Source organism: Eptatretus burgeri, chromosome 10, assembly GCF_056783735.1.
Source record: "Eptatretus burgeri isolate ZD-2024b chromosome 10, Ebu_testis_v1, whole genome shotgun sequence".
Classification (NCBI taxonomy): Eukaryota; Metazoa; Chordata; class Myxini; order Myxiniformes; family Myxinidae; genus Eptatretus; species Eptatretus burgeri.
Genome location: NC_140970.1, coordinates 10,787,427 through 10,814,926, shown reverse-complemented (window position 1 = coordinate 10,814,926; position 27,500 = coordinate 10,787,427). Strand labels below are relative to the sequence as shown.

General features: G+C 38.4%; 1 protein-coding gene across 5 annotated transcripts in view; it reads right to left on the bottom strand.

The window, feature by feature from the left end:
- LOC147017942 (paired box protein Pax-5-like) overlaps nt 1–27,500 on the bottom strand; it is a 201,205-nt gene that overhangs the window by 93,648 nt on the left and 80,057 nt on the right. For 3 of the 5 annotated variants that reach the window (XM_085897044.1, XM_085897048.1, XM_085897047.1), the window contains exon 6: nt 18,815–19,002. In XM_085897044.1, the coding sequence (XP_085753170.1) occupies nt 18,815–19,002 (188 nt within the window). The remainder of the gene's footprint in view (nt 1–18,814; nt 19,003–27,500) is intronic. The other 2 variants (XM_085897046.1, XM_085897045.1) reach the window with 2 other exon arrangements.

The following is a 27,500-nucleotide window of genomic DNA, read 5'->3' as shown; positions in this document are numbered from 1 at the left end:
TCAATGTCACGGTTCCAACAGTAACATTTATTATTCTACGACAGCAGGAACACTTTACAAGAACACAGGAAGAGCACACAAAATTATATGTCGCAATACTTCTCCAAGTAATAGAAAAGTATATAAAATTACACGTAAGGAGCACACAAACAACCACAACTACAGCCACTACAACAACAATCACGTGTTATAAAATATCCTTTTCATGTGTTTTACTTAATTTTACATCCTCAGTGATGCTCGCAGATAGACATGTAATATGTTTGTGCAGTACTCGTACAACATGTCCTCCTTTGATTAAACCAGCCAGCGAAGTGACAGGAGGCATGCCTAGTTCACATAAAAGTACACCGATGTCTATGTCCTGCATATGATCTATGTACAAACACCCCATGAGCCCTGGATACAGTGTAAAAAAACAGATAGATTGACTGATGAGATTTTTTTCCCAATAATTACCCTGTGCATGCGAAATGAAAAGCAGGGCTCAGCAATTGGTTCACTTCAGTTTGTCCATGTGTCTACAATCGGCACTTTATGATCGAGGAAGAACTTAAGTTCAATTGCGTATTATATTTTGAACATGAATCGGAAAACGAATCAGCAGTTCAGCAGTACATTTTCTCTGAATAATTGTCCCGATCGCACATGTGCAGAAAGGAGTGAGATTTTTTTTGTCCGTCTCTGTGTCTGGCAGTCAAACAAAATCAAAACTCATTCCAAACATGACACTTAGAAAACAAATCGCCTCTTTGGGACTTTTAAAACCCTTGTGTTTCGCAGTACTTGGATAAAATATTATGGTATTTTACATCATGATGATCCAATCAAACTTGCCGCTCTTAGACCCCACCCTAATCCTTGTTTCTCGATGCAGTACGGGGTACTGTATCCCATGAACTCTCGAGTAAGATATGTAATAAATTCAGATTGTTTATGACCAAAATTGTTGGCCAGAAAATGAATAATTTTGATTTTGAAATTCCACCTGTTAACACTAATCTTCAAACCCAGCTGCATGTATGTTATCTGCAAAACTCAGGTGGAAACTTAAAGTGACAATCATAATAAAATATGTAATTTGGTGTCTGTCTGTCTTTTTGACCACGATACATTCGGTTGTTACTTGTCCAATCTCAACCAAACTTGACAGGAGGACTAAGGGTCACATGATGGAGGTCGTGGTGACTTAATTTGCCCAGGTTTCCAAGAGGGATTTCTGCCTTAGGCAAAAATCTTTGTTAAGGTGTATGTCCGTGTTAAGATAGGTAATCGTGGCATTTTTCCAAGGCTGCTTCTAAAAACAAAAGTAACAACACCAATGATAATAGTATAATATCAAAGTTATTACAAAACTATATTAACACTAATAATACCCCCAATCCCCCAAAGGGTTTTTCCTCCTTGGATAAACACCATGTTGACGTTTTTAAATATCTTCTCATGGCATTTCGTGGGCACCCCTACCAAAATTAGAAACCCTTCCTGACACTCCCTTGGGAGTGGATGTATACTAGTTTTCTCAAAATAGAGAATGGATGCAGTGACCGCAGATAAGATTTGCCCCAAAGGCAATTTTTTACATTTTAAATCACGTCATCAATTACAAAATAGGAATGACAATCTCCAAACGAGCCCTTTCATGTATTTTCACCAAGTGTCATAGCAATTAAAGAAAGAAAGATGCTTTGGGTTTAATTCAAAAATGTATTTCGGTTTTAGTAACGATAAATACTGCCAACGTCATCAATGCAGAACATTCTTTACAGAGTGCGGGTGTTGCAGACGTAGTCTCTGGGAAATGGGTGGTTTGCTACTGTTTCCTTCCAAGCAGTCAGTCAGTCAGGGCTGGAATTGTTAATTTATTCAGAGTGCCTATAACTCGCCTCCAATTAATGAAAGAGGTGGAATTGACTCAGCCTGTCATCCTTCTGAGGTTGGCAAAATGAGTACTGGCTTGCTGTTATCCTATGTCAGAGTGGTGACCTGTCCAGGATTGTGCCCAATAGCCAAGGAGATTGCTTAGCAACACCAACGCTCTGCACAGAGTAAGGTCCTAACAGATGGATGGATATTTAACTCTCACTATACTGTAATACATATGGAACAAGAAAACATCCCAAAATGCAAAGCCCATCTGCATCTGCTCAGTACTGAAACTAAAGTTGATGAAAACAACAGCTAATTATTTTAAATTTTATTAAATAGTGTTCCCCATATTCTCATCATAAAAGCTTGTTGAAAATTTGATGACAAAATTTCAAATGGCAAACTAGAAAGTATCTCATAATGCAAGCAGACAAAATAAAGAAACACGGAATTGATAACAAAACCCGGCCGTCTTGCTTTGACGCGTGGTGGACAGGCTAATAAGGGTGGACAGGCTATTTTTTACTTCCTATGACTTTGTCCTTGGACATTTTGACCCAATTATTACTTCGTGTGTTCTCTATATTCTCATAATAAAAGTTAGTTGAAAATTTGATGACAAAAGCTCAAATGGTTTAAAAAAAAAAAAAAAAGAGTTATTTCCTACACACGCAAACACAAACTCAAACGTACACACACACAATTGGAAAAAAAACCCCATCTCGCAATGCATGGGCAGACAAGCTAATTAGCATTTTATATGCTGCAAATATAGGCTGAGAGAGGCATTTTAATGTTGAAATTCTTATATCATAGCATGAAGAAACACAACAATGAGGTTTAAAATAAAAATGGAAGGCAATGAGAAGATGCATTACAACCACGAGATATTCAAGGGCTGGTTAATATGTCTATGACTTAGCATATATGAGGGAGGAGTTGTACTACAACAAAGGGTCACTATTTTAACTACAGTTATACTATTTAAAAGATCATCAAAGTTAATAGCTTAAAGTAACTGTGCTTTTTAATGGGTGTTTGAGACATGTGACCTTGTTGGCACAAAAAATGAATTTGTCAAGTTGACAGTAGTTCTAAAATATCTACATATAGACGACATGACGCTGTAACAAATCCATACCGACATGGGAAACACCAAATAACGTAGTGTTTGATGGTGGAGAAGTGATGTGCAGAGTTCAAATGTTCAGGATAGTCTTGTGACGAACAACCATGGTCTGGGGTCTCCTCAAACATCCATAACCCATGAAAAACGTCCATAAACTTGAAGATCTTGTCACATAAGAATGTTTTTACCATTAAAAAAGATTTCTGAGATGGTTTTTGATCCGGTAGCACACAAGTCATATAGACTGCAAGGCTTTTGCAGGATGGTGACCATCAACCAGAATAGAACCACGGTTAGGCAGAGTCAGGTGATCTTGAATTGCTATCAAGGAAGTCAAGTTTTGTCTCCCAATTCCATATCCAGGCCATGCATGACATCATCGCCGAGCGTAGAAGGAAGGGAGTTCTCAGTTTTCACTCCGTTTGTTTGTTTGTCTGGGCGATATCTCAGCCATCCTTTGAGCGAGGAACCTGAAACTTGGGAACAAAGTGAAGAAGATGTGCTTTGGTCAAAAGCGGTATTTTAAAAATATTTTTGATTAATTACTTAATTATTATCCATTTTTTAATTTTCTTTCTCATCTGGGCGATATCTCAGGCACCTTTTGTGCTCGGAAGCTGATATTTGGATACAACAGTGAACAAGTGATTTGGCGATGAAGGGTATTTCTAATTTATTGATTGATCAATTACTCAATTATTTTTTTAATTAATTACCTAATTTTCAAAGAGTTACAGATTCGGATGAAACAGTGGTGGTTTCAGTATGCCAATAGGCAATTGATTAAGAATTTAATTATTATACGATTATTATTTATTAATTTTAATTGTCAAATTAATCAATCAATAATTATTGTACACTGCTCCCTCTCAATTTTGTCTCCACGTGCTGTACTGCGGCATCGCCGGGCACCGAAGGCGCCCTGGCAATGTCGCGCGCTGGAGGATTTGTTATTTATTTATTTGGCATGGGGGCGGTGTACTTGGAATGTAGCTCCACTTGTTTAAAAAATATTAATTTTAACCAGGTAATTAGTGTCTGTTACCTCTCCCCTTCTTTGCCGTTACCTCTACCCCCTATTTTCTCTGTCTCCACCCTCCCTTTCCTGTTTGTTTATTTCCTTGCTTGCCCAACTGCTCGACTGTCCATGTCTTGCCCCTTTAGCCTTTATCACATTGCTCTTCCATGAGACTATATTTTGAAAAAAAACAACACAAACCCCCATTTATTTATTCAAGTTCCATCACTTCTTTCAAGTAATTTGATCCTAAAACCAAAGATATTTGAGAATGTATTTATAGTATCACTCTGGATCACCCCATATTGAAAAGATTTCTAGTTCAAGCATCTGTTGCTAAGTAATGGGTTGATTTTGTTAGTAAAGAAGATGAAGGCCTGAGATGAAGATAGACATATATTGGCCGATTATTTTGAACGCATAGATATTGGTAATGACATTGCTACGTAGGACCAATGGTAAAAGTGCCTAATGCGATCAATCAAAATAGATGAGGAAAGTTGAGATATATAGTCATTTTTTAAACCAGGAGAAAAAGCACCAGTTCACAAGTTCCATGTTGCCGTGATCATTGAGATCAATATAACTGGACAATCATGATGTGTTTAAAAACTTGGAAATATAAGGAGTAATAATAATTATTTTCTCTCTTTAATTAATTATTAAAATGGCATTTCTCTGTTGTTCAAATAATGAGTTATTCTACATACTTTGGCATAAGGTGTGGGGGAAGGGGAGGTGAGTGGGCTTGCTTATAAGTACATTCAATGAGCATTCCACTCGAAGAGTTGCTGCCAACTACACTGTCATGGCTGCTACAAACCTGAAATGATTCGCGCGTATTTAATATCTTGAGACAGAGAAACATCAGCTTCAGCAGCAATTTTCTCTCCAAGTGCATTATTCAATTTCAACTTCAGATCATTAACATTGATAACCTTTTCAAACTATCATCATTGCTAATTTGTAAATGCACAGCGATAAAGTAGTTCAAATTCACACCAGAAGCGAATCATACAAAACCAGGAATTACCAGTCATTTTAAAACAATTAGTGAATGGTACAAATTTTATTTAAAGTAAAGCCAATGACGTCATTCTATAGTTTTGTCATGATCAAATGTTACAGTTTAGGAGATGAGGCAAAGCATGTCCTCTTGATGATTACATTACATTTCAGACTTGATTAAAAAAAAAATGAAGACAGGGCTTTGAGGAGTAATTTAGGTGATTAAAAAAAAAAAACACACCAATTTAATGCTGCAAAGATTACCAGCTAAAATCACGACTTCATTACTGAAAGCTGCCAGCAGATCTCCATTGGTGTCGGGTTAATGCAAGACACTATCATCCAATTATTAAAAAAGCCCTTCGGCAAAGCTGATTATGTCCCCCCCCCCCCCCCACAAGCAAAGAATGCTCAGCTCAAGGCTGTCCATACTGAATGAATAATCACACCAATTTGTCAAATTTAGAACATCTCGCCACATTGGTATTGCTGGATGTAAAGAACAGTTTGATAGACAACTAGAGAGTTCATAGAACACGATACCCCGCACAGTATTCAGGTATACACAGCAGAGTGCAGTACAGTACTGCACTTCAATTTTAATAAAATAATGATTTTAACAATGGGTAAAAAAACCAAAACTCGGAAGTTTAGTGTGATTGAAGTAATCCAGAAGCAGTCGGGAACACTACCCTTTTTCACCACCCCATTGAACCTTCATTTAAACTGAAGGACTGCAAAACAGGAGGTTCTTGGAAGTATTATGACAGGCAATTTGTTTTCTACAGCGTTCAAGTATATGATTAAATTTTAATAAAATAAAGATTGAAAAAGTCACATCCCATATTTTCCGCAGTGTGTATTACATCATCCTAAGCAACACATTACATAAGTGATTCGTCTTTGATGTACGTGTCTTTTTATGACATCCTTAAAAACAGTATTTTTTCTGTTTGGAATGATTTACAAATTTGTTTGACTGCCAGACAGGCAGAGTAATGAAAAATCACTCAGAATGACTTGTCAAAACAGAACGGCACTCGGTAGAGCATATACCTCCGCCAGGCCGAACAGTTTACATTTTGTATTCCACTTATAGGTCGGATCTGAATCCAGACCTAAACCAAAATCAAATTGGCTTGTTCTTGTCACCTAACCAACTCATCCACCGAGCTTTGTCATAAGTCATCCACAAATTTTTGAGATCTCATGCGACACATAGTTTTTGGCCGCATCTCTCATTGGTGAAGAATCACTTGAAAAACTCTCGGATTCAGACCCGGATTCGGATCTTCACAAAAATCAAGTCAATTAGTCCTTTTCACACACCCAACACGTCAACCAAGGTTAATCCGAATCCATCCACAACTTTTTGAGATATCATGCAATATCGTTTTTTTCGCCCCATCACTCAATGGTGAATAATCAGTCAAATATTAAATAATTCTCGTATCTGAATCCGGATTCGGATCTTCACCAAAATTGAACAAATTGTTCCTCGTGGCACTTCCAACCTGTGCATCAAGTTTCATGTGAATCCATCCATAACCTATTGAGATATTGTGCTATAAATCATTTTTGGCCGTATCTCTCAATGGTGAAGAATCACTTTTAAAATTCTCAGATTCGGATCTTCACCAAAATCGAATCAATTAGTCCTTGTCACAGACCCAACATGTCTACCAAGTTTCATCCAAATCCGTCAACAACTTTTGGAGATATCATGCAATATCGTTTTTTTTTTTTCCCCAACGCTCAATGGTGAAGAATCGCTTTAAAAATTCTCAGATCTGATTTTGGATCTTCACCAAAATTAAGCGTTGCTGTCCTCGGCTGGTCAACTACATACACAAAAAATTTCAGAACGATTACTTGAAAACTCTGGCCAAAAATCATGTGACAAACAAACAGAGACAGACAGACAAACAAACGCTACAGAGCAACATACTTGGTTAAAAAAAAAATAAATTTCGCCAAGTAAAACTATTATCTCACTCCTCTCTGCGCATGCGTGATCAGGACAAATTTGAAGCTAAGCTATGGTAAAAGGACACACTTGTCTTTCTATTCATGTTCCAAGTATAACACTCGATTTAAATAAGTTGTTCCTCGGTCATAAAATGGCAATCATAAACTGATAAGATGGATGGACATTAACCAATTGCTTTATCCCGCCTTTTGCTTCACGTACGCAGAGGTAAAAACGAAAACGAACGAGCATGTCTCACCCAGGGAAGAGTATGGAAAAAGTGGTCACTGTTTACCAACCTTCGCTGTGCACACATATTCGAGCTCGTCTCACTGGGCTAATTAAATTTATATGCTATAAACTGAGATTAGTCTTGCAATGGACAATTTGTATCTGAATTTTTTTATGTGTTGAATTTCATGCTACTCCCAAAAACAAAGGCCTAAGGGTGTGAAAGGAATTGTGAACATATCCATTATCATCATAATCATGTACCATGCCATAAGCAGAGTGCTGGTGCTGCCAAAGCAGTTACTCAGCTGCAATCATGGTCGGGTCACCATTCTGACTCAGGAAGTCAGGGCAGGATTTAGTAATTCGGCCAAGGTGCCAGCAATAACACATTTTTCGCAAACGACACTGTTGGACCATTAATGTCCACAAACTAATGCTTGCAGATAGAACACCTCGTTTAACATCTCTCTGATGGACGGCACACACACTGATGCAACTCGCTACATGTGAAACACCAGGATGACAGTTTATAGCGAGCCATTCTCAGGGGTGAGTGCACATACCTCGAGGCTATCCTACCAGCTCTAGGTTGGTATGTGAAAGTAAAAAAAAAAAAAAAACACGATGTGGCTCAATAACTGACTGTTGAAATGTAGAACTCTGAGGACTCGATTTGAGACAGGTCTCGTTTGTACAGCATCCTACATTTGGCATGGTAATGTGGATTGAATTTAACGAAAGGAGTGAAGGATGATAAAGAAAGTGGATGAGAAACATACAAGTTCCAACAAATTAAATTTAACTTCCCATTTTTCATATTCTTCATTAAAAGCTCAGAGCAGACTTGTTACAGAATGAAAGAAAAACAAGAGGATCTAAGGACAGTTCGTTTCAAAGATAAGCACCAGGTTCAATTTGAAAATGGAAACAGAGTCGTGCTTACTTCCAAAATCGGTATTTGCTCTCTTCTCCAAAACTACACACTCAATTTCAATTAAACATGACCACAACCTTCATCACCCATGATGTACCAAAGTTTGTTCATGGCATTAAAAACTGAGGGTCTAGGGAGGTCTGCGGGGGCTTTGAGCCCCCCAAAATAGGTATGTGCTCTCTTCTCCGAATGACACACACGATTTCAATGAAACTTGACGACAACCTTCATCAACTGTGATGTACTGTTTGTTCACGGCATTAAATTTTTATAGCATCTCAAGGAGTCTAAGGGAGGTTTAAATGACTGTTGCTCCTGATCCAGGTGAACTTCAGGACATGGGGTCCTATTTTTAGCTCGCGTGTTCGAAGAACAGAGAGCTATAGCGATACCCCCTGCGTGAGCGTCAGCATGAGCGTGAGCATGAAAATGTTAAAGTTTTTGGTGCAAGTTATTTCCTTTCTAATGTTCTTATCTACCACACTATTTTTTGCTGATTGCAATATACAAATACATATATTGCTTTAAAATCATTTGGATCAGACGTCACTGCAATGCTTTATTAAAACAAGGACAAATGTGTCCAAGAGCAGCGTCCTAAAGGTTTTGTCGGCTAAAAAAAAAAAACAAAACAACAACAACAACTTCCGATATTTAGTCACGTGCCTTGATTAAGCCAATAGCAAGACACGTCATAATGTATTTACGATATATCGTGTATTTACGAAATAAATAGTGTATTTACGAAATTACAATACTATAAATGGAATAATCTTTAAATAGTAACGTGAGCTTTTCGAAACTTTAAAGCAAATGTCTGAATATATTTAAAAGTTCATGATAGACGCTCTCAAAAGGCACCGTCTATGTAAGGATGTGTACAATATAGGTTAAAGTTTTGGAAGAAGAAGAAGAAGAAGAAGAAGAAGAAGAAGAAGAAGAAGAAGAAGAAGAAGAAGAAGAAGAAGAAGAAGAAGAAGAAGAAGAAGAAGAAGAAGAAGAAGAAGAAGAAGAAGAAGAAGAAGAAGAAGAAGAAGAAGAAGAAGAAGAAGAAGAAGAACAAGAACAACAACAACAACAACGCCGAGCTCTCTATGAGCAGCGTTCGCTCCGCGAGACGCTGCTAAAAATTATTAGACTAGTCTTTTAAAAACGATAAGTGTATAAACAGGCGAGTATTGGGTGGCTTTGACAGCAACTCTCTGGTTCCATTTGTTGTGCGATCGTTATTGTTGTTGTTGTTGTTCTGTCGCTCTCCTGTCCTATCAACTCCAATGCATTCCCATCACCTATCCTTGAACATAGATCCGCTGGCTGTAAAAAAGGCATACTTTTTCATTAAGATGGAGGTATTGTGTTTAAACCATAAAACTACAATGGCACTCTGTAGAGTGCATACCTCCACCAGGCTGAACAGTTTTCTATCCCACTGATAGGCCGGATCTGCATCCGGACCTTAACCAAAATCTCATCAGCCTGTTCTTGTCACCCACTCAACTCATCACCTAGTTTTGTCATAATAGATCCATAACTTTTTGAGATATAGTGCTATATATCGTTTTTGTCCCTATCTCTCAATGGTGAGAATCACTTACATAATTCGAGCTTCTGGATGTGGATCGTCACCAAAATCTGACCAATTTGTCTTCCTATTCATGTTCCAAGTATAACATTCGATTTAATCCAAAAACCCCAACTGTCCAGCAAATTTAGTCCGAATCCGTCAATAACTTTTTGAGATATCCTGCTCACAGACAGACAGACAAACAGGGGTGAAAACATAAAATAGGTCGAGGCGAGTAACAAGCCTCTGAAAGGCAGAACTTTAAAATGTGAACAATGGGCGTTCTGTCTGACAGCACGAGTTGGTGGATGTTAAAAAATCCAACGGTGTCCTTCCTGAAGAGTACTTTTCCCACTGTAACTTACAGGGGGCATTGCATCAGCGGCATAGCTGCTCCTTCCAGCAAATGATGCTACCCGTCACTATGTTTTCCATACGAAAGAAGAAGTATCATAACAATACAAACTTCAAGGAAGTTTGCAAACAACTAGAGGCAGAAGAAGTCGGAAAAAAAACAGAAAGAAGTGAAAAATATGAAAGGAAAAGAAGGTGAAGCTACTCTTTCCAATGAGAGTAAATATTATCCAACTCCAAGTGATATGATACACGATACAGCTGCAAGAATTACCCACACATGCATCCAAATGAATATAGCATCAACAGATTATTCCCTGACTATTTGTACAAACCTCGTGAAATTCTGATTCTAAGGAGTTAATGAAGTTTCATTTGGGAATTATAATTGGCTGTCAGAGCAGGCACCTCCATTGGGATGGTTTCAACCATCCTATCCCTCCCCAAATCAACTGTTGGGGGGATGTCCTCATTAAGTGGAAGACTACAAGCAACCCTGAACATCAATCTGCCTGACGATAGAAAATCATCTCAGGAGGGAAGAGAACGAAGCGGAAGATTTTTTTGAATGAAGCAAATGTGATGGTATGACAAAGGAGTGGGGAAATGATTGGTGTGTCAGGCAAGCACGAATACGGACAGTTGAGAAATGCATTCCATTAATCACCACAGAAAAGCAGTTGCACAAAAGTCCTTCATGAGTGTAGTGGATGCAGAATTTTGTTCATATTTCACACCAGGTGGTGCAACGAACAAGTATCCTCGGGCCCAACACCGACCACAAAATCTTTAAGAGCCAGGGGATGCTACGTGAAGAATAATGAAGAATAAAGAAGAATCTCACCTTCAACGTTTCAAAGATTAGTGTCATCTGAATTGTGTACCAACACCCGTTACTCCATACATCCTGTTTCCAAATTTGAAAATTGCAGGACATCAAACCTCAGGTCATGGTCTCATGTGCTCTTTAAGATTTTGTGGAAACATTATCCATCCATCCATTGGAACCAAACTCTGTGCAAAGCGTTGGTGCTGCCTAAGCAGACTCCTTGGCTATTGGACACAATTCTGGATGGGTTGCCACTCCGACACAGGATACCAGCAAGCTGGCACTCATTTTGCCGACCTCAGAAGGATGACAAGTAGTCAACCCCACCTGGTATTAATTCAACATCCGAGTGGGATTTGAACTCAGGATCTTATAATCCCAAGCCCACCACCCTAACCATTAAGGCAACACCAGCCATGGAAACATTATTCATTGATATAATGTCATTGAGAGGCTGAGAGACAATGCCTTACTCAACCACCACATGGACATGATAGTGGCCAGGTTCCTTTATAATATTTTTTCAGTTTCACCACTCCTGTCATTTCTGCTCTATGTTCAACTTTAGCCGCTCAATTTCGTGTAACATGTTGTCTCATTACCACGTCAGCATTTTCTTCCTCACTAATCAACCTTCTCTGTCCACTTGCAAGCTCTTCCAAATCAATATAGAGTCATTGAGCTGCTGGATTATGGCTTGCTTGCAGAACACTTGTCCAACTGTCTTCCTCTGTTCCATTATTGGTTGGCTGACATGCTAAATTTTATTCCCTGCTCTTCCATGAGCCTCGACTCCTGCAAATATATATATATATATATATATATATTTTTTTTTTTTTTTTTTTAAACGATCATGGTAAGGGTCCAAACTGATTCGGGTGCAAGAAGAACTAATAACTCAAATTGCTGTACATCGAGATTTGGAAAATATTGTCAATATCTCCAGCAGGATGGTGTCGACGTACAACAATTACCTCAGAGATGTCTCATCTGAGTTTGATTATCGAGCGGATTATAAAATGTCAGTTCGATGCTTTGGAGGTGGGGCTTTCTGTCCGTGAGTGCGCTGCCTCTCGGAGGCAGGTTAAGTTGGTTGTCCTGTCTGCCAGCATCGGTTGCTTGTGGATGTCTAAGATCCCTCAGTGTGTCTTGCAAAGAAGAGGAGGCGAGTTATCACCTGCACCCTGGCCAAATTCCAATTCCTGGCCCGTCGTTCTCGCCAATCCACACTTGGCATGGGTGAGTATGTCAAACACCCCTCAACAAGAGTTGAAGGAGACATTTGTCCTACAGTACACTGAAATACTCTGATTTACAATACAACATTACAATACGTTTCCCCTGACTTTTGGTAGGACAGTGAACAAGGAAAATACTTGAAATGAATGATGGCAGAGACAATAAAAAAAACCTTTGAAACAATTACCCGATATATAGCATTGGCCAGCAGCCTTCCAACTCAATGCCAGGGTGCTAGAATCGAAGAAAGAATTATCTGGTGATTAAAGACAGTCAAGAAAATGCATTGTTGAACTTAAAAGTTTGTTCACGATAACTTTAAACCCAGGAGAGCTCCTTTGTTTTTTTACAGGCTCGTAGTGGAGCCACCACACACACATCTCACACGCATGGACATACAGAGGAATACATGAGACAACGCAGGACTGTTAGATGAGACAAACACAGCCACTGAGCTAGGAGGAAGTGCCATCACTTCCTGGGGTACTCTGGGTACCAGAAAATCAGAACAACGGCGTCGCCTTTCTCACCACACTCAGCGGGGTATTTCCTAAGCAAGAATTTCCTACTCCCCATAGATGCCAACCAATGGCTATCCTTTCAAACGTCGAACATCAAGCAAATAAGCAGCAAGTAGCATTTTCAAAGTCTTTGGTATGACTTGGCTGGTCTTTGAACCCAATCTAATCCATAAAATTAATGTTTAAATTTAACCCTCAGATATGAACAAATCCCATTATTACCATGAAAGTAATCACATCATTTCCACATCCCTCTAATATAATTAACATCCAGATTGATCCAGGATACCAGCACACAATTGCCTCGACTTTGAGAGACGCAGTTAGACTTTTAAAATCCACAAACTCTATGCAGGTGGGACAGTCTGATGTACATCCTCGTCTGAAGCCGGCATAACGGTTGGAGCATTCCACAAATTTTGCAAAACGTTTGAGGCCAAAGAAAATTTCTCAGACACATCCACATACGATATCTTAATTGTTAAGTGCAACTCAACATCATTGAAGGTCACTCCAAAAAGGAAGACAGGACCTGTTGTTGTCGAATATCCTGATAACTTCAGTGGGTTCATCATCTTGAAAGATGGCAGCAACTGCAGCTTGTAACACAATGTAATAAAGGCACAAGTTTTGGCCATTTCGCTTCTCATGCCCATGCCATCACCCAAAGACGCCCGAGCAGGGAGTGGAAGGGGGGAGGGTTGGGGTCACAATTGCCCCTCCTGTTTTTTTGCCAGGAGGGGGCAAAAGATGTTTGACAAAAGATGACATCTGTTTATCTCCAGATGTTTATCTTCCACCTTAAATCAAGAAAGGGAAGGATTTTTTTTCTTGCCCCCAAAATCAATTTTGCCCCCTTTGTCCTTCTACTGCTCCGGCATCCCTGCCATTATGCCATAACTACATTTTCATTATTCTAAGTACTGCAGGTCATGCTAACAAAAGGCAGATAATTTAGTTTTGTGACCAGCACACAATGGTCAACTCTTTTCTAAATATACCATGGGATCTTTAATATTGATCAACTCAGGACAGTTGTGCAGCTGTGTTTATTTTTGGAAAACATGTTCTGAGATATACAGCTCTCTGTTTCATGATTTTTGCTTCAAGAGAAGCAATTGTTTCGCTCACCAGAGGAGAGGGGTATGGGATTGGGATCTGTTTGTTTGTCTGTGTCTGTCCACACAGAATGTGAGTTTGTCTATTAATTACGTTCCACTAAAATGTGAGTACGTTTATTAATTACATAGCATTGGAACTGAGTCTGCCTACTAATTACCTACTATTGAAATGTGAGTACGTCTCTCAATTATGTACTATGGTAACATTAGTATATACTCGTACATTGACAACGGATTGACATGAGCATGTCCATCAATTACATACCGTTGGAACGAGAGTACATATATTACTTACATAATTTGGAACATGAGTACGTCCAATAATTACAGAATATTGGAACGCAAGTATGTCTAATAATTAAGTAACATTGCAGAGTGAGTATGACTATTAATTCTGTACTAAATGGAACCTGAGTACACCTATTAATTACGTATTATTAGAACGTGAGTACATCTATTAATTACGTACTTCGGAAACATGGGTATGTCAAATAATTAAGTAACATTGCAAAGTGAGTATGTCTATTAATTCTGTACAAAATGGAACATGAGTACACCTATTAATTATGTATGATTAAAACGTGAGTACATCTATTAATTACGTACATCGGAAACATGGGTATGTCAAATAATTAAGTAATATTATCACGTGAGTATGTCCATTAATTGCATAATACTGGAACGTGAGTACATCTATTCATTTTGTAATATTGGAAAGTGACTATGTCTATTAATTACTTACTATTGGAACTGAGTATACCTCTTAATTACGTACTAAATGGAACATGAGTCTACCTATTAATTACGTATTATTGGAAAGTGAGTATATCTTATTTACGTGATATTGGAACATGAGTACGTCTATTAATTAAATAACATTGCAATGTGAGTACGTCTATAAATTACGTACTGTTGGAACATGAGTACGCCTATTAATTATGTACTATTGTAATGTGAGTACGTCTATTAATTACATAATATTGGAATGTGAGTTTGTGTTTTGATTGCATACTATTGGAATGTGAGTTCGTCTATTAATGACATAACATTGGAACGTGAGTACATCTATTAATTACGTACCATTTGAACATGAGTATGTCCATTAATTGCGGACTATTATAAGTGAGTTCGTCTATTAATCATGTACCATTTGGACACGAGTACGTCAATTAATTCCGGATTAGTATAAGTGGGTTTGTCTAATAATTACTTACCATTGGAACATAATTATGTCTATTTATTACATATTATTGAAATGTGAGTCTGTCGATGAATTACCTACGATTGGATCATGAGTATGTCTATTAACAACGTAATATTGGAATGTCAGTGCATTATTCATTAAATAATATTGGAATGTGAGTATGTCTATTAATTACTTCATATTTGAACATAAGTACATCAATGAATTACTTCATATTTGAACATAAGTACATCAAATAATTACTTCATATGTGAACATAAGTATGTCTATTAATTACGTAATATTGGAAAGTGAGTATGTCTATTAATTACATATAGTAGAGCGGATAAGCAGCTCATATTATAACAATTGTGCATTTTATGAGAAAAGCATGAAATTTCTAGCATAGTTAGTATATACCATAATGTTTATTTTCAGATGTGGAGTGAAGTCAGATTTGACCTCTGAGGACCGTGAGAGGTCAAATCCAAGATAGCCACCAGTCCACCGGGTCTAATGTTCAAATGTGGAACGAAACAGTGTCGAAAAACATTTAAGATGCCATTTCCAACTAAATTGGGAATGCCCATTCATTTGATGATACGTTTGAAATCGCGAGAATTTAAGGAAATGTATTTAGGTCAAGGTCAAGGTAAAAATTGACCAAAAATAAGCAATCAGTTGAAATTTGCAAATGAACACCCAGTGGTGTCTCATATTTGAGATGTCATTTTAAACTCATGTTGTTGTTTAAACTCATGTCTCATGTTGAGATGTCATTGCTAGGATCACTAGAGAGTTTGAGGAACAGGCTATAAAGCAACAGGATGGTGCTGGTGACACTGGACACCATCACCATGACCAGCAACCTAGAGTGCAAGCAGCATTCCTGAAGGAGGTTAAGGCACTTGTGACAGTGCTGGAAAAGATGGGGAATCCATTTCTAGAACACAGCCAAGACCTACTAGATGCCAGAGCCATCTGACTGGGGCTGGACAAAGGAAACAACTGGGTGGCAGCCGCTTTGGACCACTCTCCCCGAAGCATCAAAATCGTGCCATGAATTGATCCGCTGTCGCTGTGAGAAAGGATGCACTGGATGGTGCAAGTGTGCCAAAGCTGCGCTCAAGTGCACTGCACTGTGCTTCTGTTCTGGAGGCTGTTAGATTTTGATCACTACCATTGCCATCATCATCATCATTGCTATAAATAAAGTATTAAATAGACCAGCAGTATGGGACTATTCTGTTAATTTTTTTGTATTATTATCCCTATAGTGTCAAAATGGAAGCGAAGTTTCGCTATATTGCATAGGTCCAATCCATTGTCTTTACCAAAATAATGTCCAAAAGTTTTTAACGTAATTTGACTTTGACCTTGATCGAAATGCATTTCCTTGGCTCCTGGCGATCTCAAAAGTATCACCAAACGAATGGCCATTCTAAACTTAGTTGCAAATGACACCTTAAATGTTTTTTTTTACACTGTTTCGTTCCAAAATTAAACGCGTTTGAACATTAGACCCGTTGGACTGGCAGCCATCGTATATTTTTACCTCTCACGGTCCTCAGAGGTCAAATCTGACTTCCCTCCACATCTGAAAATAAACCTTATGGTATTCACTAACTATGTCAGAAAATTCATGCTTTTCTCATAAAACACACAATTATTGTGCTTATCCACTGTACTAATATTGGAATGCAAGTACATGTTTAATTATGTAATATTGGAATGTATCCCAATTCATGACAAAATATTGGATCGTAAGTATGCATATTAATTTCGTTGCATTGGAACGTGAGTACGTCTATTAATTATGTTCTAATTACATATTGGAATGTATTAGTATTTCCATATAATTATGTATGAGTTATATCTCTTATGAATTACATAATATACCAGTACACAAAATACACCACATAAAAACACACAAACCAAGTCTTGGTGAGGGGCTACAATTCTGAACAATTCTGATTGCTCTTTCTTGTTGCATTTTTAAAGTACATAAAAACTGCGGTGTCAGAAATTATTAAAATTTAAAACAAACCTCTTCTAAATCATTTTGTTTGGTTGTAGATTGAGACCTGTACTATCCTAGCAATCATAATACAGAACAAGTAGTGGTGCATTCAAAGTACACCACCCCATGCCAAATTAATAAATAACAAATCTTGCAGCGCGTGACATCGCCGGGGCGCCCACAGCGATACCACCTTCAGCACATGGAGTTGGAATTGGGAGGGAGCGGTGTGCAATAATTGATTGATTAATTGCATAATTAAAATATATAGTAATCGTAAAATAATTAATTTCTTAATCTATTGGCTCATAGCATACCAATTGGCCAAAACCACAACTGCTTCATGCAAGTTTGTAACTTTTTGAAAAATAAGTAATTTATCAAAAAATTAATAACTAATCGATTAATTGATTAATCAATAAATCAAAAATACCCTTGATAGCCAAATCACTTGGTCACTATCATGTCCAAATATTAGCTTCCAAGCTCAAAATATGCCTGAGATATTACTAGGATGAGAAATAAAATAAATAAATAATTAATAAATCGACAATAATTAAGTAATTAATCAATTAATTGCTTGATCAAAAAATAAAAAAATATTGTTTTTGCCAAAGCACATCTTCACTTTTGTCCCCAAATTTCAACTTCCGAGCTCAACATTGCCCGGACGAACAAACAAACAAACGGAATAAAAACGGAATGCAGTACTCCCTTCGGCGCCCGGTGATGATGTCATGCATCACCAAGATATTGAATGGGAAGGAGCGGTGTACAACAGACAGACATAATACAGGGTGAAAACATCCATGTGCGGTGGTGGAAGTGACGAGCACTTTACAAAAGTGATTCAGCCAAAATATACATCATTTTTTTTTGTACAATAATGCACAGACTGCTTTCACCAAAATGTTTGGATGGGAGAGATAACGGTGTAACAAGTTTGGAAAGCTAGGATTATAAGAACAAAATGTGCATATGATGGCCCAGTGGTTAGTCCATTGGGTTGACATATCCTTGTTGGGGATGTGGGTTCAAATCCAATCAAGGAAAGCATTAGTAATTTGGGGAAAGAGTTGGAGCAGTATGGCTAAATTGATGCCATCATTATGAAGTATGCAGCATACAATAGCCGGTTCACATGAGAATGGCAGTTCAATTCTGGTGCATCTGGCCATGCTTGCTGCCAGGGTGTTGCAAAGATAAAGACTTGAGCAGTACACTGTAGTTTTGAGCCCATAAGAAGCTTATGTTTAATATATAGTAAGTTTAATAGCAGGTTAATTTGAGCCCCACAAAATGATATGACAGCAGGTCAATTCTGGCCACAGTCTATCAGATAACTCAAAGCAACTCATTCCAACATCCTGCTGCTAATGATGCCTGTACATCAAGTTGGTCATCCTATTCATAGTCCTCACACTATGATAGGATTTGGATTCTAAGCTTCTGGAACCCGAGCTGTCCTCAGGAGAATTACCATATTTATATGAGATTGTCGATAAAAGTCCAGCTGGCTCACTATTGACCTCAAGGGAGGGGATAACCTCGATACCCTGCCTGGTCTGGCAATTTTATGGTCGACCCTTAATGTACTCTGGTGAACTTGGAATTGGCTCCAAAATTCTATCTGTGAAAAGGCAGCACCACCTTCAACCTGCAACCTAATTTTAAAGAATAATAAAATAAGGTTATGGCTCCAACATAACTGATTTTAGGAAGCAGGGCAATGTCAGATGGTGACTAGTGACAAAAGTTAAAAGCCTACTAGAGGACATATGGAGCATCAGCTCCAAACTGAATGACAATTTGATAAACTTACTGTCACCTGCTCTGCCTTTAGAGCCTCACTGCCACTGCTGCCGAAGCTCTCGTGGTAGTGGTGTCTCTCAAATGCACGCTCCAAGGCCTCGAGCTGCTGTTGAGCAAATGCATCAACTCGCAACTGCTTGCGTGCTGGCTCTCCACCAGGCAGAGTCTCAGTCAGGCCCAGGACTCCCTCTGCACCTGCTGAAACACCAGAGAACAATGTTATGCTCTAATGTGCGAAATAAATAATGTGAGCATCATCTTGCAAGAAACAAATGCTTTAAAAAGAAAACTAGAGAGTTCATAAAACACCTTACGCCATGCAGTCTTGAGAAAAATGACAGTGGAAGGGTCTTTTCAGCTCTTAATTTGTGTGACCAAGCACAATCTAAATTAGCTTTGTTCGTGAACTTTGAATAACAGGCGAGATGTCCACCATACGAAGCCAATGGGTCAAAAGGAAGTTCAGAGCTGAACCTTCTACCAACTCTTCTCAAAGAAACTGACGATTTTGGAAAGATCTTTGAGAAAATTATGCATTGAACAAACACATCTTTTGGACAAAGTTAGCTCGATGGTTGCATCGAGAGGAACCGCCATTTTTGTTTCAATCTCACTGTTACTCGAGCGCCACAAATTTGATTGGCCGAGACGGCTTAAAATTTTTCCCAAGTACTGCTAAACTGAAGGTTTTTGGAAGTGCAAACAATACTATTTGCAGGGGTTCACATAACTGGTACTCAGGTACTCATGCACAGTAAATATAAAAATAAATAAATAAATGCGTACTTCAAAGATCTTCTAAAAGCTCAAAAACGTACCAGCACAACAGAAGCTTTTGATGGAAGGTTTTCTCAGCTCATGTAGGGAAGATTACTCTGTGATAATTCTGATAATTGATATATTGTGATTTCAAAATTAAGTTTGTAAATGATAACATTATAATTTACAAGTTATATTGTAGGTTTATAACTTATAAGATTAAAAAATATAGTTATAAGCACTGGTGTACAAAGGCGAGTGCAGGGAGGGCAGTCCATCCAGGGTCACAGCCGGGGGGGGGGGGTGGTGCCATTGGGAGAGTTGAAACACTAGTACGATGATATAACGATGGTTTTAGTGACAAGTGACATTATAATATTATTATTCACCTAATAATAAAGACTAACACGGAACTAAAACCATCATTATATCATCCTCCACGAAACCGAACATAAACATGGAACAGGAACGCAGCATTACATTACAGGGTGGGAGGTGGTGGAAGTGGTGGTTAATTGGAGGAAGTGGGAGGATGTAGGAGGAGGTGGAGCTGATGATGTGCTTGGCATGGGTTCATCGGTGGATGAAGCAGATGTTGATGACTTGAAGTAGCTGCTAAGAGTGGGCTGTTGACAGTTTTTTAATTTCTCCTCGAGTCCTCATATAAAGAATGATCCCAGAAATGCTTTTTTGTCATCAGCTTTCTCCACCAATTAGAAGCAAGTTTTTACCAGTTACCAGAGCATTATGCATTGGAGGGAAGGCCACGATTCATTATTTGGGTTAACGTTAGATTAAACTCATTTGCATATAATACACGTCTCGGCCATGATGGTAGCTCGACACGTTTTGTGGGTTTACCCTTTCATTCTGAAAAGGTAATTACATGACTGTACTGTATTCGCAGGCCTTCTGAAAAGTTCATCTCCTCCATTAAAGAGTTAATGGGAAGGAAAAACATCAGCACGGAAATGACGTGCAATCGCCAGACGTTCCTTGACACTGGATTTTCTGTTTCCTTTTTGAAAATTCTTACTGATGATGTTTTCTCTGTGGTTGAAGATGTGATTTTCTTAACATCAATGCCAAACAGTCTCACCTGTTTGCTGAATTTTTAATGTCCTGCATTTTTCTTATGTCCAATTTGCTTACTGAAGGTACAGTACTGTAAGTTTTACTTGCAAACATGATATGTTTTCTGTGTATTTACTTTTTTAAATTATTCACCTCAGGGGAGGGGGGTGAGGGAGGGGGGTGGTGGTGTTAAAGGAAGAGTCCGCCCTGGGTTCCAAAAACTTTAGGTATGCCACTGAATCTATGGAGAACATGCAAGCAAGGAGGAAGAAGAGGAGGTCAGGAAGGTCTGGAATGAAAAAAAGAATCGTGTCCCATCTGGAGCAGACGTTCTGAGAGAGTGCTTACAGATGAGAAAGATGCATACAAAGCTGAGTGGCACGTTAAAAATCAGTGGTGCTTGGGAAAGTAGACGAGCACGCTCCAGGCTGACATTTTGTTTTTTGTGAGTTCCAAACCATTTCTGCTGGTACTCAAAGGAGAACCAAATAAAAACTAGAACGGGCACTCATAGAGCGCATACCTTCGCCGCCACTACTTTTTTTGTTCTTGGTATGAGTGTGGGGAACTGGTTTCATATGAATGGTTTTATGACACAAACCACATATCTATAATGTCATGACCCCCCCCCCCCGACTTTCGGGGGCTACGGACTAAACAACAATCAACTCACGTCGTTTTGGCGAGTCTTCACTCACAAGCTCGGTGAATACAACGTTTCAACAAGAGAAGGTAATCTCGTTTGATGCTGGTTTCATACAAATCGAATAAGAATTGACTGAGTTATGCCGAAAACCGCATATTTTTCAAGAGCGTGACCCCCCCCCCGACATTTTACCCCAACCGGTGACATGTGTTATGACGTCATTGTGTCACAAGATTGGGCATTAAATTCTGAACATTTTGGTGCTGGGTTCATGTAAAGTGGACAAGAATTGACCGCGTTATGACAAAAACCGCATATTTTTCAAGGTCATGACCACCTGACCTTTGACCCCTAACCGGTAACAAGAGTATGGGCGTCATTGTGTCATATTGCATATCACAAGATGAGGCATTGAATTCTGAACATTTTGGCGTGAGTAGCATGAAAATTGAATAAAAATTGACCGTGTTATCGTAAAAAGACGAGTTTGACCTTTTCGTGACCTTGACCTTGACCTTTGACCCGAACGATCCAAAAATTTAATCGAATGCTTCCCGGCTTATAACCAATCATCCCACCAAATTTCATGCAATTTGGTTTAATGCTTTTTGAGTTATACGAATCACAAGATTACAAATAAATAAATAAATAAATATATAAATACACGCCGACCAAAACATAACCTTTCGCAGAATGCGAAGGTAAAGATTGTGTGAACCCCTAACTATTTGTGTTATACAATGTTAAAAATATATAATTCAATTGAAATAAAATAAAAGTTTTAAAGGCTGTAAAAAAATTAATAATAATAATAATAAAAAAAAACATTTATTCAGTAGTTTACCACTGATGATGCACCCTGTTGGAAATGTTTGGCATGCTGAAATGCGTTATCCATGCCTGTTATATGTGTCCTTTATGACATCCCCCAAAACAGTAAGTTTCCTGTTTGGAATGATTTTCATTGTTGTTCTACTGCTCGACTGACTGAAGCAACTGCTATACCATGAGTGCGCATGCGTACTCAGGACAAGATTCTGGACAATTTGCCAAAGCACTGCTATACTGCAGGTTCGTGTTTTGATTCATGTTCCGATTCGTGTTCTACAGTGTTCAAAATATAAAATTAAATTGAGATCAAGCTGTTCCTCGATCATAGACTGACATCTGTCAAACAGACAGACAGACAGACAGAGTGAATCAATTGCTTCACACAAAATTTGTGCAATTCGTGTGGGGTAAAAACAAGTAAAGGACATTTGCTCACCATGGCTCATGGCAATTGCTCTGGTTTTTGGAGTTTATGTTTCATGAAAAACAGTGAGGATAACAACATGGACGGTGAATAACAACACCACCTGTGCCTTGCATCGCTACTACAAATGTCCTAAGATCTTTCCAAATTTATTTTCATGTCACAATCTTAAAAAGCCAGCAGTTTAAAGCTTTTGTCTTTTGATTTCATCAAGAAGACAAAAATGCACTATGTGATTATCAAAGTTGAAATATAATTGCCACATCTCGAGTTCTAGTTACCTATTACTTTGTAACCTGGATTCGGTCTATAAAGAAAATTGTCATTCATATCATTTTGAACATTTCAGAAAATTCACAAGATTTTCACCATTTCCAAAAAATGTTGTGCAATAAATGGCGATTAAAAAAAATATTTTGCAGGACATACAAAAACAAAAACGACAGTAATATAATAACCCACCCACCGCCAGTCACCCGCACCCCAATCACCCGCACCCCGATCACCCGCACCCTGATCACTCTCCAGCTTTCCAAATTGGTGTTGTTTTTACAACAGCCACTTCTCCATTTACTCAACATGTTTTCCTTTACATAAACTCAATGACATCAAGCTGGCTTGGATGACCTCCAGATTTGTAATTACTTGATACGACCCAAGTATTATCCTGTTGAGGCTTGAGGTGTCTGAGTGGCTTACTTGATCCAGAATCATTCGGTATTTAGAACAGGGATTTTGCAAGATAAGGCAGTTTTCATTTCTAAGGCAATCGCTACCAAAAAAAATGTCCTCTCAGAAATTCATTGAAAAATCTGGTGTGTTGGGATCACCAGACTTTTACATCCACTCTGCTGTACCGAAGCATCTATCAGATGACATGAATGAGTGAAACAACTTAATTTTTTATTCATTGGTACTCAGACACAAAATGGGTAAAAGTTTTACTTTCAACAAATGTCCTATTATTATCAGGGATTTAAACCTTTAAAATTGTGTTCCATTACAAGATGGCTAGTAAATAAAAGATTCATGTTTGAACACGTCTGACTGCAAGTGGTAAACTACAAAAGTACACCAAAAAAACATTTTTGAGGAAATGGGTCTTTCAAAACACATTTGTGGAAGAAAAGGAAAGGAAAAATAGAGAAGTGAGAATAAGGAACATCTAAATATTACTCACACTCACACTCCTCACATGGGACAGTGTTCGAGCCAGCATTTTAAAGATTCAGTCTTTCCTACATTCATAGTTTCATCAGGAAGACAAAAATTTGTTTTTGACCTGTCAGCTTGTTAGTGTTCCCCTCTGAACCCGTGGTTCATGATGCAGGGAATCTCGGTTCAAATCCCATATGTACCATTACACAGGTTTGTCCATTGTCTACTGACGTCATTGAAAATTTGCGTAAAAGTAGACAGATGTCTACTAATGTCTTAATTCTGCATGTGATTTATGACAAGTTGCTCCATGAGCACCTTAGATGATTGCTGGAAAAAAAAAAGCAACAAGGTCTTTTGGCGAGGCCTGGATAGTTTGATTGAACGTCGCATGAAGGCTACGACACACTGATATATCTGCATAACTCTATCGGCCTCCACTATACTCTAAAACAACAATAGTTGCAAACAGACTTAAATATGTAGATACTCAGAGGCTTATACAACCATACTTAAGCATATACTTACCTATATTCACTGCTAATACTCATAGATCATCGATTAATATGAAAATGCTGCAAGTTATGAAGCTAATACAAATTGTTTTTTTGATTTATCATGAAGCCAATCAGATTCATAAATGTGCAAGACCAAGTTTGTAAAGAATGATATTGGATCAGATCCCATCGGTATTCCTATCATCGTCACCATGCAGTAGTGGGGCAGATAACAGCAATTTTTGAGAGGAATCGTGCATTGATGATACAAGCATCAAATTTGGCACATTTTTTTCTCCAGGGAATTCTAATCAAATCTGCCTGATTGGCCATTTGAAAATCAAAATTTTGAAAAATTTGAAAAAAAAAGAAAAAAAAAAAGTCAAGATCACGAATCATTGTTGGATGCTGGCTGAGATTGGTGAATGTTTCAGAAACATCATCAAAGACGTTCCAAGTCTGCCATGCAGTTTTCTTCCCTTTACCGCGGAAGGCAGACACGACGTCACATCCAGTGAACGCATGGAAGTATGGGATCCCTCTAGCTTTCTCAGGCCCTATTGCAGAAACTACCTCATGGACTGGAATCCACCGCGCCTTGGCTCCTTGGCCGAAGGCAATCCACATGTTCTCAAGACCTAGTTCTTGTAAGGATGGCAGTACAGATATTGCTATGACTAGTACGTCCGTGTCATTAGCCTCCATGATAATGGACTTGCTACCATCCGTCGTTGCATCCCTGGCGTGTACAAATATTCGAGTGTCAGCTTCTTCATGACAACATGGAGACACAGCATCCAGTGACTTCCTTGTGTTGCTAATGGCATCTTCTCCTTTTGTGACAATGACTGTGCTTGTCGTCTGTGCTTCACACATCTTTTCCGCAAGGAAGTGAAACAGCTCAGTCTTGTTGCTGTCATCTCGAAGAAAGCTTCTCCAGTTGCTTGGGGTCTTACTGGTTCCTGTCACTCTTCTTCTGATTCCTTGCCCCCTTTTCGACCTTGCCTCGGACTTCAGACTTGACTTCTTGTACACATCAAACACTACCTCCACCCTCTCGTACCTGGCACATTAGGATTCCACCTTTGGGATGATGTCTTCTTTAGCATAGTCATCAAATATCTTTGAAGTGAGTGGAGGTAGGGCATTGATAAGTGCTGAGCCATCAATGATGACTGCATCTCCCCTTGGTTCTCTGTCTGGGATGTTCACTTGTGCTTCAAGAATTTCAGCCAGCTGTGACTTCAAATTTTTTTGATTTTTTTTGATTTTTTTTTCTTTTCAAAATTTGGATTTTCAAATGGCCAATCAGGCAGATTTGACTAGAATCCCCTGGAGAAAAAATGTGCCAAATTTGATGCTTGTATTATAATTTGCACGATTTTTCTACTATCTACTACACTACAGGTAAAACAGTGTGCCGGTGCTCTCAAAGCAGTTTCTTAGCTGGGGGTTACAATCCTGGATGGATCGCCACTTTGATGCAGGATACTGAACCGAGTGTGCAAGAATTTTCGAATTTGACCAGAATGCCGACGATAGCTCACCTTCTCTTCATGAAGGACATGGTGGGATCTTTAACATCCACCAACTAATGCGGGCAGATGGGATGCTCAATTTAACATCCATCCGAGGGATGGCACACACGTTGATGAATCACCCTGCCTGTGAAACACCGGGATGAGAGTTTATATAGCTGAGTCGGGATTCAAACCCAAGCGAGACAGCTCATAAGGTGAGTGTAGTATTGTTTATTTTGCTATTCTCAAAGCTTATCATCAATCACAAACGTTGTGCTTTCATTTGCCAATTGTTCATCATAAAATCTGCATGCTGTAATTTGTTTTGGGGGGGTTTGCCAAGTATGCTCATTTGGGATAGACTGATTTTGTGTTTTGAACCACTCCATCAAAAGCCTTGTCCACCATATTAACTCAGATGTACAACTTTGATAATTATATTTACCTTGAGCGTTTATGGTTTAACTTATCAATTCTTGATTCACTTAAATACAAAATATTATTTAGTGAGTAAAATTCTGAGATATTACAATTGCATTTGAAACATTTAAAAACCAGTTAGATTTATAACCATTTTTTGATAATTGCTTCAAATGACAAAGTACGGAGTTCACCGCTTCTGCAACTTCGTATTCTATTTCTAATGTTCAATTACAAGGAAACAGATATGTATACAGAGAGTAATACAAAGCAACCAACATAGTGCGACAAAAAAAAGAGAATGATGCTTCCCTGTTAACTGAGCTCCAGGAAGGGCCGCAACTTGAGGTTTACGAATGGAGAGAATTGTAGGAGCAGCTGAGAGCCTTCACTTTCCTGAGCTCTTTACGCAGCTCTAGTACGAGTATTAAACGATGAGGGCCTATTTTCCATTCCGCTTGCAGCCAAAGTAGCATTCAGACGGCCTGGTTTATCTCTTATTTATAATACCAAAAGCATGCAAAATGTAGTTTTACAAAGGAAATCTGTTGAATATTTTATACTTGAAGTAGGAGCTTATCTGGAACCTGCATCACATGGAAAGATTTTTGTAATCGTCAAATCTCTGTCCGCGTGCACCAATTGTTTGGACGTTGCTCTTGCTTGGCCCAGATGAAACATATGTGAAAGAGATGTATCACACGCATTGATGGCACTCATTTGGAGTCTGCAAAGCAGCACTTTGCCGGCGGGGGTCAACCATGAGAGTAGACAATATTTAATAAGCACTTGAAAAGAAAAGGCTGCAGTCACAATTCTATAAGGTACAAAGTGTTGTGGGGAAGCGCTGCAGAATGTCTTTTACAATACTGAACAATGAAATAATAAAGAAGAGACCCACATACAGTATGTCCAAGATGAACACACAAACACGAAAATAATAATCACAAATCTAGTGTTCATGAATTATCTCAAACGATAAATAAATACACCGAATTATGAACGTTAAATATTGCAGATAAGTTTCTTAAATGACATATAAAGGCAATTTCAAGGAAGGAAGGGATGGAAATAGTTTTTAAAACAAATTCTCCTATTATCTTCACTTGCAATTTATGAGAGAGCACCTGACACACGCCATCTTGAGGGAGAAAATTCTACTTCATTCTTCTCGACTGATTCTACTGCATTCTTTCACTTCACACTTTGAATCATGAAATAGGTTAATTTAAATGTTGATTTGGATCATGTTGTTAATCAATATTTCACTGGAGAAATGTTCATGTCATATTTAAGTTTCTAATCCATTAAAAAAAAAAAACTTGGGTGGAATTTCAATGCAACAAAGGATTTTCCCAGGTGTTTTG